Source organism: Anopheles funestus, chromosome 2RL (genome assembly GCF_943734845.2).
Source record: "Anopheles funestus chromosome 2RL, idAnoFuneDA-416_04, whole genome shotgun sequence".
In the NCBI taxonomy this organism is placed as follows: Eukaryota; Metazoa; Arthropoda; class Insecta; order Diptera; family Culicidae; genus Anopheles; species Anopheles funestus.
This window is the reverse complement of record NC_064598.1, coordinates 56,061,713-56,074,716: the sequence shown is the minus strand read 5'-3', so window position 1 is coordinate 56,074,716 and position 13,004 is coordinate 56,061,713. Positions and strand designations below refer to the sequence as shown.

The window sequence follows — 13,004 nt, the reverse complement described above, 5'->3', positions numbered from 1 at the left end:
ATTTTTAATAATAAATAGTACATATTTGTTATTACCTACTTAGAAGACATTTGTTTTTCTCTCTTTCTCTGTCTCTCTTTCTCTCTTTCTCTTTCTCTTTCTCTATCTCTTCTTGGCTTAACAACCTCTAAGGTCACGCTGGCCATTTCTGACTTGCTAGATATATTTTTACCATGTAGCTGGATAGTTAGTGTTTGCTACGCGGCGACAGTCTGGATGGGGTTTGATACCCGGTCCTATCGTGTGAAATCGGCGCCGTTTATCACATACACATGAAGGTTTCCCTCAAAAACTTACCTAAAAAGTGGAACTCATAACGAGCACAGAAGGAAGTTAGTTATGCAATTTGAAAGTTGATTAATTTGAAATGAAATTGTACCAGGATTTGACATAGTGGCCGAATGGCCGTTCGATTATCGAAATCATATTACGATCAAATAACGTGATGAGGAATTTGTTTACCTTCAAAAGCATGAAAGAGAGAAATATATTTTTCAAGTTTTTTAATGCATACAAAGAAAACGACCATCATAAAAAACGAATAAAAATTCCGCAGTAATCGCACAAATGAACAAACACATTGAAGATCTTTAAGAGTTTAATATTTCCATCCATTCCAGTTCACAACAGTGTTATTTACATTTTTTCCAGTATACCATTTATACAACACCATATTCACTATTTTGTACATCTGTGTAACAAAACTCTATTTTTATGAATATACATATACTTTGTTTGACTAAACCTGCATTAGATGTTCATCCTTAACAACTACATTGCGACGATAGGAAAATACTAAGCAAGAGTTGTCAATTTCCTATCTTATGGGTACTGCAGTGCTTACAAAGTAGCTTACTACGCTAATAGTATATCACAATGATTCTAACATAATGAGTGTATTGTAGCTGCTCCAGCGTGTGGAAACAGAAGGAGGAATCGTGGTTTTGTCACTTGAAAGAACTGTAAGTGCAGTTATTCTATAAGAATAAAATTTCAGTCCTTTTGCTCTTTTTCATAACACCTACTACCTATGCGGACTTAATAGAAATATAGCTTCGAGAATAAGAATTAGAATATGCCACTAGAAATGCGTCAAGCGCTGTTTTCAATCAGCAACGGCTCGCGGCGTGTTATTTCAGCTTCCCCATATTTTTCCAATTCTTTTCTTAGTGGATATGGGATCATATTAACGGTCGAGTATCGTATAGATTTCCGTGGATCGTACTCAAACGTTGCAGCTTCCGATGAGCATAACAAAACTAGCACTGCCGTTGCTAGTAAAGAGGCTCCCAGCAATGCAAGAATGCAAATAAATCCTGTCTGTAGGTATGGTGCAATACCAAACAGGACATTAAGCAGCAGTATTAGCTCCGGTGTTAGCTTTTCCAGTGACTGTATGGAGATAGGTACAAACATTTTGTGTTAATTAAACGCTCTCACCTTAATCATTAAACGATAGGTCTATAACATTACCATTTCCGCCCATATCAATGGTATGACAGTGTTGTGAAACGGTCTCAGCTCCGAGTTAAAGCTCACATTTGTTAAAAGACTGATTTGGACACGGATGTTTGCCTTCATCGGGATGCCGAGTTGCTGCCAGAAGCAAAAGATGATGAAATAGTTAGTGATTGATGCATTTGCATTGCAGTTGAGTTACGATGGTTATCACTAACCGGTTGCATAATGATAACAGCGTCATGTTTTTCCTTGTTTGGGCTCAACCCATCAATCGCCTGCGAGAGAGTTGGATCACCTTTGTAGAAATGTGGCAGAGAGACGGCTACAGGTATGTCTACAAGATTTACCAATCAAACAGGTTAGACTAAAGCATTCTTCTCTATCTGTGTATGCATTTCTGAACGTATACTCACTATACCAGCAGGGACTCAAATCTCCCAGCCCTTTGGGAAGGCACTGATTGTTTTTACAGTAGCACGATGTATATGGATCATCGATTGAGCTTTCGAAAGCGTTTTCCTGTATCGAAAACCAATATGCCTTGATGCCATCCACTTCTCCTTCGCGTTCGAAGGCAATTGGTAAGGTGCGACAGAATGCTTTACGATACACTTTAAATACTTCCGTTTTGGAGATGTTTCGAGGAAAAACGGACCCATCGTACGACCCTTGCAATGTATTACAAGGTGTGTTCCTGAAAAGAAAAACGAAAAATTTAGCGTTTCATTGTAGATAGAATAGAATAGAATAGATAGAAGATAGAATGTTCCGCTTACGTTACCTTCTATCAGCATCCCAATGATCTTTTGCAACATAACCCCAATGAGCTAGACCAGGCGATCCATTCCAAACATCAATAGAATAGTCGCGGATTGGTTCTTCAGTTTTCGATTGCAAAACTATATCATGGTAATATTCTTCCTGTAGAGTCTCTGCTAGCTCATCCGGTACACCATCATCATCATCATCTACGATGCTATCCTCCACTTCCCGCTGCTGATTGCGTACCGATTCCGGCAAATTGATGGTTACCGTGTCGAATCCATCGTCAAACATCTACGACCAGAAAACGAAACTCCTAAGTAAAGTGTGAAAACACCAATGCAATGCGCTGACCATTCCGATTAACCCCGAAACGAAGACTTTGTGCAATTAAAAAGTTGGTTCAATTAAAACATGTGTCATACGATTCGTTAATGGTGCATAGAGCAGTTTGTGTTTAACTTACTCGATCTAATATGCCCAGCTTTTGGAAATGTATTAATTCTGGCAATAGAGTTGAGGCAATCCTCACCAGAGGATCATCGTAGCCCCAGAGAAGATCATGTGTAGTGATGTTAAGAATTGGTGCCATGCCGAGCGGTTTTAGAGCAGCAGCTACTGCAAATGCGGCAAAGGTGGACATGCGATAGGCTGCACTGGACACACCGAGCAACGCTATGTTCGGTATCATAATCCGATCTTCCATCGGATCTCCGACGGATCGTTCCGGTACAAACACCTGGCGCCGAACAGGTATAAAGCTAAGCGTACCGTTCGGGTTGAAGGTTGAGTTGCGATGTTCCAAAAACTCCTGGTAAACGTACGGTCCTATTTCCTGTACGCGTAGGCGCTCCTCACCACGCATAAATGCCTCCGGGTTGGTAATGTTGAACACGTATATGCTGATGAAAACCTCTAATGGTGGTTTCTTCCATAAGCGGTTTAGGTAGGATCCTTCATACATGGACAGTTTCTAAACAAAAATCAAATCAGAAGGATGAAATATTAGCGAACAATTCGTACGTCTATCGTGAAGGTTTTGTGTGCTTAGCCTATTGACGGCTTTATGCAGCAATACAAATTTAAAAAACACACATACATCTTCTACAATCACTTCGGTGGGATCGATCACAATGATTGCATACGCTAACGTTAGGAACAGTACTCCGAGGCAACATAGCTTAACGACACCTGTGAAATACAATTGAATGTTGTAGATCCGAGAAAGAGAGAAAAAAGTTTGAAACATTGCATTAGATTTGTCGATTGTTGTGTGAAGTAAGCCATGTGTACACTTATGCCAACGCACCCAAAACACCTTCATTACTCATACACCGGATGTCGGGTGTAACCGTGCAGGTTCAATGTCGCCTCGTACAAGGAAACGTTCGTCAAGATTGGTTTCTTAGGTTTAATGCCCTACTAAACCCGGCAGAACTGGGAAGTCAACCGAATGCATGTCAACACAGGTATGCTGAAGTGGGCCAAGATGATCTTGGTCACGTTGCAAACCGGTGCCAATGTGCTTTAGCTGTGATGAGCCCAACGATCCTCATGTCGTAGCAAGACTGGTCAAACCCTCCGCACCATAAAGCTCAAGTTCACGCTCACCTTACCTTGAGACTATGTGTGAACCATATAAACAAGACACGATTGTTGTTGCAAAGCATAAACCTATTTCACCTCCGTTACATTACGTCAACGTCGTCACGTTGCGGTAGGTTTACAACTAGCTTTTTCCAATCCTCAAGATAAATCCTTCCCACTTGCACTTTCATTCGTGCGACGCCAATAGATCGCATGAAGCTCGTACGTACGTGAAGCTCTGAGAGATCAATCTGTTTTGCTTTTCTGTTTTGTTTTCCTTCTTACTGCTCGAGCGATCACGGTAAACAGTGAGCAGTTTGCCGTAAACCTGTTCTTAGAGTCTTCAGCAGTTGTTACTACCGCATGTCACCGCAAGCTGAAACACCACATTAGCACGGGGAGGCGCATCAGTTATCTGCATTCATATTTAAAGTTTCCATGAACTCGCAGAAAACAATAGCAAACGATTAAGTTCAACAACATGTCACCGAAGGACGCGTGGCTGTGTTGTGAAAGAAATTTCGTTCACTTTCCTATGAACTAAGCTTAAAAGTTGGTAAAATTAAATCAGAAATTGCATATTACTCGCAAATGGACGAATACCAAGAATGGATGAAATTGATACCGTGTTGAACAAACTCTACGGACCGGGACATATGCCAGAAAATAACCATTATTGTAATACTACCGGAATTCCCTAACGCATGATTACGCGGCACACAGCTTCCGTTCTACGGCAGTGGGGAAAAATCGCCTGGATTCAAATATGCCACATGCTGCATACACATTGCACCGCCCGATCAAGATGCAAGGCACACCAAGTAATCATTCAACTTCCGCAACCGATCTGACACTCGTGGGCTAATCATAGACAACGAACCCGACCTTATGATCGGTTTCACTCTATGACCTATTTGAGCTTTTTCTCAATGAATTGTGATCAACGTTGTGCCGAAGCTAGGCGCTCAAATCGAGACAAACCTTGTTGTTGATGGTGACGAACACGTTGACATGACTAGTTATTGCACGTGAATCGTACTTCTGTGATCAACCCCGTAATCGAAGCAGAATTAAGTTAGCGGGTCATTTATCGCTCGCTTCTGTCCTCTAGCTCGTAGCGCATAAGCTCTTCGAACGTCGCACACGCCGTTTAACAATATGAACTATTAAACCGGTTACTTTCACAACGGTCAAGATCGATGGCAAAATGCCTTCCCTTAATATCGTACACAAAACGATTCGCGTCCTGCACCCTCAGCACCACAACCAATTTCTTGCGCATTGGATTATCAGAACTCATTAGACTACAGCACATTTTTAATTGGTAGTTTCGACCGCTGACTGATAAAAGCTTAAACGTATCTTAGTGCTACATCACGATCAACTCCAAGAGTGAATATTGTACTCCCGTCTTGAAAAGAGTTAGACGAAAAGAGGGGAGTAGAAGAGCTGTGCTTGTGAATAAAATTACAATCAATGGTCAATCAATGCGGTAGTATACATTTTGCCGTTTACTCTACCCCACCCGATAGCAAACTTGACGCGGAAGCTAGGTTACGCATTGAAAAAGGAAATGAGAGATTAGCATACAGAAGGAAGAAAGTAGCGTAATATTATATATGAAGTAAGATACCAGACGGCACAGTAACAATGCACCACTGTTCTATTCACTCCAGTAAAGCACGATCACTCGATCAGTTAGCAAATCCTGAAAGTCATACAAAACATCTATGACAAAGCTTTGACATACGTGTTCATTGTGTTTTAAGTGTTAGCAAAAGATAGCAAATTGCAGTCGTAAAGTTTTAATGCTTTGAATGCGTAAGTCAGTTTAACTTTACAAAAATGGATTACATTTAAAGTACAGGAGTACCTGTAATATGTATTGAAACTAAATACCGACACATTTACTGAAATTTCGAATCTAGTTTTTGAATCTGTCATTTTTATTACAACAAAGAACACATAGTGATTTTACATACTCAGAATCAACCGTCACGTGTACTTTCTCAAATTACATGTCGAAACAAGTTTAGCTTAACATTTTCGTAGCATGAACCCGTTCGGATGGAAACACAATGTGAGAAAAGAACGATATCGTAAAAATTTCATTTATACTGGCTTGCCGATATTATCTAAATTATCCGATCATAGATTTTGAATTTATAGCGGTTCTGATCTCTCACGAATTGCATCCGTTAAACACATGAACTGCATGATAATGTAATGTGTTTCAAACATACATTGCATGACGCATGTTGAGAGGTGAATAAAATCATTCGCGTTCTTTTTAAGATGTACATATGTACATGTAGATGTTAGATGAGTTATTAATTCCATCAGTTATCACACTATTACATTATTGCATTTTATAAGAAACCATTGAATTTCACCATATCTACATATTGTGCTTGAAGTATTTGGTTTTCTTTCTGCTATTACTATCATCCTACTCGTATCAGTTGCACAGTGTACAGTCGTCAAAAACTGCCGAAGATATAATGCATGCGAAAGAAATCTAATAAACTCTCAGACCTGCTAGCAGTGAACGAGTGCAACAGGTCGTTTGGATAAAGTGTTGCATTGCACAACAGTTGTAAGGACAAGACGCCACGAGTTTCAAGGTCCTTTCAGACTAAAAAGCGGTGTGTGTATCAACATGCAAAGCAAACGACAAACACGCACCGCGGTTCGCCATTTGACGATAAGAAGGAACGTTTCTTAGAAATGCACTATCTTTTAATGTTTAGACTTGAGAAAAGCTTTTAGCTACGAATATCTGTTCGATTCCAAGTTCGTTAAGTTTAGTTTGTGATCAAATTCTAACAGCAATTCTTACGAAGTATACAAATGTTCAATTGTATAATGACAATTATATAAACTTCTAATGAGCCTGAACAAGGTGTAAAACGCTAAGCGCCATGTTATTCTTTACATCTTTTCTCCCTGCTGTTGAATGAAGTAAGTAATAAAAACTGCTTCCTAGTAAAAGGTACTTCGCAAAAGATGAACTTGTGTGACGAACGTTGCAGGATGTGTAATTAAGGCTAGCTTTTTGTCTTGTTATTATGTGACAATATGCATTGCTCTCGGAGAGGCACAGCTTTGCATTTCGTTAACCTTTGACCACCATTACTGTCGCCATGAACATATGCCACGTGGATAAAGGCAAGGGCAACCGTTCACGATCGTGTACTAATGAAAAGGTTTTTGCGGATTGATTCCCACCTTAACTGTTCCCACAAACTCATATCCCACGTATGTGATGTTTCCGCGTATTATACACGTGAAGGCGCACTCAGGGGTCAGATACCCAGAAGACGGTAACAAACACCCATGATTAACATCCGTAACGTCGCACGTTACACTAGTACTCATTATAGGTGTCATGGTGTCACATTTATTGACACAACTAACTACTACTACTCGCCAAAAAAGCTGGAACATTAAATTTGATACTGTTTTAGAAGAACAAAAAAAGTGTCCTGCAATTTGTTTCAATGCTTTTAAAAACGAACATAACACATCTGTTAAGAGACATTAAATCATTAACGTATCGCTCGAAACATTAAATTTAAACAGGGCATATGGCGTACACACAAATCCTAAATGAAGAAACAAATATACTTACGTTTCCTCTTTGAGACCATCGTAAATGCTGGCGTGGTTGTCATTTTGATACGTTTCACTGCGAAGATTATTAGATACACTGACACGTAATATTACCAATTTCGTTGGTTCTCCCAATAATCAATAGCCGTACTTCCTACTTGTCACAGTTAACAACTTAGTTGTCCGTCTACAGCATCGATATATTTGTACTGGAAATCTGGTCTGTAAATTTATATTACTAGTATAAAAAATATTCTTGTACTATTCTGGCATATTTTCATTCAATTTGGTTAGTTTGATTGTGGTTTGAAAAGTAATTTCTTAGACAAGATTGTTGATGAATGAATCACAAATTTTTTTTGTCATGTGTTTTAGATTAATAGTAAAGAGTTGCTTGATTTTTTTTATCTATTATCTATTATCTAGCTATTTAACATAAACCAATGCTAATTAAGAAATAGATAGTTTTATAAAAACTCATATATTTCAATTCGTATGAAAATCGAAAAGTGCAGAACTACTCATTGAAACTGATTTAGGTACGGTTGGAAGGAGTATTAAAAATTCTATAAGAATTTGAGTAACTGAACCAAATGTTCCATACTAATTATTTGGTACTAATTTTTACTAATTGTGAGTATGAAATTATATTTTTATAAAACGTTGGTGTAGTGAAACTTTTATCGAGTATCATTTCATCCATAACATAAAACTACATATAAACTCACTTTTCATCACTCACTTTGGCACTAGATTTGTTCACCACGAAACATTGAAATACACACTTATAATTTTTCTCGTTCCTTCAGTTTGTATGTTTTACAAATTTATTGTACACGTTCCACTGAGCCTTTTAATAGTATCACCTTATATCAATTTTACTGTTTTACTTATATCTCTTTTTTGGGAATTATAAATAGAAACTTTTCAACAAAGAAATTCGCTGCCTAAACTAGAATTGCACTATAAACAGCGAACAAAGCTACCGTAATCACTTTAAGAAAATAGTATTCTTACACCATGCTGCACCAGCCAGGGATCTTTGCTGGTAGAGACTTTATTTTAAAACCAACAACAGTCGGCCTTAAACGCTGGACAGCAATAGTGCAAATAAGAGTAGAGCGGCGTATGTTCTGTTCTTTATATAAGCTCCAATGTTTCGCACACCATCGCCGCACATGTGTCGATTGTTACCTTCCATCGATCTTGTACTCGTTATTCGTTCGTCTACCCGTTCGGATGATCGCTCGTCTTCTCACGAGATCACGACAAGAGCCGAGGCTCTGCCGCCAAACGCGCTGCCAGCATCCGTTTCTTTAGTTGCCGGCAGTGATACGCTTATATATGTATATATTGTGGGAAATCAATAAAGTATTTTTACACATCTTAGACAATTTAAATGCCATACTCAACAGGTTAATAATTAAAAAAATAGAAATCTTTTTAAAAACAAAACTTTCAAGGTCGGCGATAAGCGTTGGTCGCACCGTGCAGATGCATGCTTCGCAAAATATTTTGTCAAGCTTTGAAAACGAGTTATGCTAACACAAACCATTGATGGAATCACTTTCTTATGTGCAGATTTTGTGATTAAGAAAAATATTGTAGATATTGTAAATATACTGTACAATAGTGTAAATTTTGTATAGCACATACATCGATCGCGTATTTTTACACATCTTAAACGATTTCTATCCCATATTGCGCAGGTCAATAATTAAAATAAAAGATAGAAATTTGTTAAAATATAAAACTTTCAAGGTCAACGATGAAGCTTGGTCGTGCGGTGCAGATACAAGCTACATAAAAAATGTTATCATGCTTTGGAAACGAGTTATGTTAACACAAATCACGAATGGAGGGTGATCTTTACGCCTACTTCATCACTTCCTTATGTGCAGAATTTATGATTAGGATAAATATTAAACACGCAAAATATGAGACAAATTTCGATAACGATACGATATTTGCAATTTGAAATGCATAGCTAATGAAAGTAACTCATATTCAGTAGCTGTTACTTTTAACAACGCAAACTATATGCATTTTATATTCCATGTTGCATAGCAGTTAGTACTATAATACGGTCAATTGAACACGAAGTGCGTTCTCAAAGCGTTATAATCAATCATCAAACCTCTTGTCAGAAATAACTCTCCGTTCCTGAAACCTCATCCAGTAAAAAAAAGATTATTACTTTCTATCAAAACAACTGCTGGAAGTAGCTGCAATAATTGTTGGTGTAATAAATTACGATACAAATGCAGCAGTTTAACTAATTTTATTAAAATAATATTTTTAAAAAATCCTTAAAAGAAATCAACCATATGGGGCGGCCCGGTGGTGCATGTGAAAAACGGCGCCCGTCCACACGGCAGGGACCGGGTTCAAATCCCATGCGGACCGTCTCCCCGTAGCATGGACTGACTATCCTGCTACGTGGTAAAATAAGTCTTGATACGGCCAGGCCGTTCTAACCGAGCAAAAAAAAAAAAAAAAAATCAACCATATCTTACTGTTTTCACATTTTTGTTCAATAATACAGTATGAGCAGTGTGCATGTTAGATAAATCATTCAAAAAGTGCGTTGCGTAAATTGTACCTCATTTTCCCCCAAAAACGAAAGCAAAGAACGTAAAAAATTACGAGTTCAACAAGTTATACAAAAGTTCTGAACGAAACCATCGACTGTCCAGCGGTGCTTTCGTCGGAATATTTGTACGTACCAAACCAGGATATTCCGATCTCGGGCAATGTTCGCCATGAAGAAACCATGGATCGGGTTCGGCTTTCATGACCCGCTGGTTTGTCGATGTGTCGATTTCTGAGCATAATTCGTCTAAGAGATGCGTACGAACCTGATATTTCAGCGGCGGAATTAACCACACGTCTTCCGTGAAACTAGCTCAAAACTTTAGTATCATAAGTCCTTCCATACCTATTGAAAAGGTACAACGATCGTAGAATCAGAAATAATTCCGATCGGAGAAATGTTGCAAATCAGCTGCACGAAATCACAAATCCGTTGATCAACTGAGGGTGATCTCAACTGGTCCAAGTAACGGAGTAAAGCCTAAAGAGAGTGGTAAATAAAAAGCAAGTACATTATGTGTAGAATGGAAAAGTGATGTGTTGTGATTCAGAAACGGGTATGAAATCGCATTCGGACCGTACGCAGGACTGACTATCCTGCTACGACTAAATTAAGTCAAGGAAAACCAGAAACACCAGGCCTCTTGAAGCTGTAGTGCCACAAAAGGAGAAAACAGAATTTCAATGTTCCATCCTGTGATTGTGAGCTGCAAGAAACTAGCGGCGAGAAATGGGACGAAATCAAGATTGCTGGAACAAAGTTTGGCACCGGGACCAAGCATAACTGGAAATTACATCCTATTAGGTCGTTCACCAAGCTTTCAAGATCAATCCAGACGTTCAATATTCGGCTCATCCTGAAGTGGTGATCGGTGCAAGAGGGAAAGAATGAAGACCTTGCCGTGAGCCTCATCAGGAGAATCACATCAGGAGAACCGGCCTCTACCGTTAGAGCCGAAGAGTTTTCTTTTTGGCACCAATCGTCTTAATTTTTCGATAATAATAATGATAATAGGTAGTAATAAAAATAATAATTGCACGTTGAAATAATGCATTTTCAAGAAGCGAATTATACTCCTCAGTCCCTTATTACACCGGACGACTTAACCTGTTAAGTCCTTCAATGTCGTCCACATGGACATGATGGTGAGATGGCGTTGATGCATCTGCTAAAAAGACCAGAATATTAGATTGGCGCTGAAACAAGAACGATTAAATAAGTAAGTAAGTAACCGAGTGCCAGTAAGTAAGTAAGTATGTAGACAGGAAACTAGTGATTGTAACTGTTATACACTAAACATTTTACAATTTTCGTTAACATAAAATTTTTTATAGTTAACGTTTTCTTTTCTTGCTGTCACATCACATTATTAAAACAACGAACAAACCTTTTAATGTTTCAGTTGTGGTTCATCAAATTGTACTCAAATTATTTCACTATACAATAATATCGACGAAATTCGATACAACTATGCTGCCGCACATAAAACTATATTTTGCGCTTGAATTTTACTCTCACCACGCATAACTATTACAGCTAGTTAGCACTAATAAGTCGGCGATTTTTGCACAAACGTATTAGAAAGGAAACTTGCAAGCCTGACGTCCTTACAATTACAAACAGACAGTAGGAGCAAAGCGCGGCGGAAACATTTCATGGAAAACACATACTTTAACAGCGGAAATGGCAAACATTTTTGTACCAGAGCAACGAGTGCTCACATGTTCTCTGCACAACCAGCAATACGCTTTCATTAAAAAAAATTATCTATGACGCTTTCGATTCACTATACCTTGATTCGTTCGTGTAGCGTCTTAGTAGAATGGTTGATAAAAATTGGAAGTTGCAAAACTAATCTCATCTTATGCTCTACTAGAACGCACCACAAACGAACAAAGTTGAATGTATAAAAAACCACACTTGATAACTCAAGGGGATAAATAATTCATCAACATTGAACAAGTTCAACATTACGCTTGCCCTCTGTTCACCTGCAGTGACCCTGCTCTCATGAGTCGCGTGCATCTGCGCGTGTACGTGCCCTCTGCGCACATGTTGGAAGCCATCTATCGCTGCCATCCTGCCAGTACGTCGATCATGAACGTTGTCCACCCCGTGTCGGAACGAAAGGGCCACCGGATGATGGTGACGAAATGATTTGCTACCTGCCATTGCACAGAGGCCCGCCTCAGCTACAAACACACACAAGAGCTCGATGCGTTGCTTGAAGCTTTTGATTCGGTAGCACACGGACACCTATGCACCATTGCATAATTGTTCGCTGGTCTCCTTACTCTCGATTTACGAGCACCTGAGACCGTGAAAATAGCGAATGAAGATCAAAGTCGTCCACTTTTCTACCTGTACGTGGGATCATGTTTGTATCGCTTGCTACTGCGGTTACTAGGTTATACGCACATGTACAATTCTGTGGTCTGCCCATTGGAGCCACAGAATACATGAATCGACGACGCAGCACTTGACACTGCTGAGATCTTGTCTCTCACACCGGCAATATCATCACCGGTATCCTAGCAATAGTGTTGGAATGCGGATGACTGCACTCATCGACCTAGCTCGTGGTCTTGACAATGATAGATTCAAATCCGTTACGCATTCTTTTCCAACTTTGAACCAGGTTAATACTGCGTTACATGATGCTCTTGTACCTTTTAAGAGCAAGAAATAACAGTTAGAGAAAGATTTGCAGATAAATTGTTGTACACATTGAAAAGCAGCTTGACAAAAATGCTATTATTTTCAACGAGATCTTCAAACATTCCATAGAAATTAAAAAAAAGAGGCTAAGTGTGTTGAGTGCCAAAAAAAAATAGTAATCTCCAACTTCAATCCACTTCTTAACTACACTGACGTCACTGACCGCGACAACACGTCAGAAGGTCAGAGAGCGTCATCGGTGAGATTGACGCGATAACCATATGTTAATGTGGGTATAATTAAACTACTTTTGTTTTTGCTTTTATGTACT

At 39.0% G+C, this 13,004-nt stretch overlaps 1 protein-coding gene across 5 annotated transcripts; it reads right to left on the bottom strand.

The window, feature by feature from the left end:
- Positions 1 to 580: 580 nt before the first annotated feature.
- LOC125765633 (scavenger receptor class B member 1) lies at positions 581 to 8,588 on the bottom strand. Of its 5 annotated transcripts, none has more exons than XM_049430971.1 (9): positions 8,151 to 8,588; positions 7,442 to 7,660; positions 3,323 to 3,414; positions 2,690 to 3,196; positions 2,243 to 2,517; positions 1,875 to 2,155; positions 1,677 to 1,795; positions 1,474 to 1,596; positions 581 to 1,392 (listed from the first exon to the last, which is right to left on the bottom strand). In XM_049430971.1, the coding sequence occupies exons 2-9, from the start codon at positions 7,482 to 7,484 to the stop codon at positions 1,093 to 1,095; spliced, it is 1,740 nt and encodes a 579-aa protein (XP_049286928.1). In that variant the 5' UTR covers positions 7,485 to 7,660; positions 8,151 to 8,588; the 3' UTR covers positions 581 to 1,092. The 5 variants fall into 5 exon arrangements, with proteins under 5 accessions (XP_049286928.1, XP_049286926.1, XP_049286930.1 ...); XM_049430969.1 differs by having other exon boundaries at positions 7,442 to 7,644; XM_049430973.1 differs by having other exon boundaries at positions 8,165 to 8,588.
- Between the last annotated feature and the right edge of the window lie 4,416 nt (positions 8,589 to 13,004).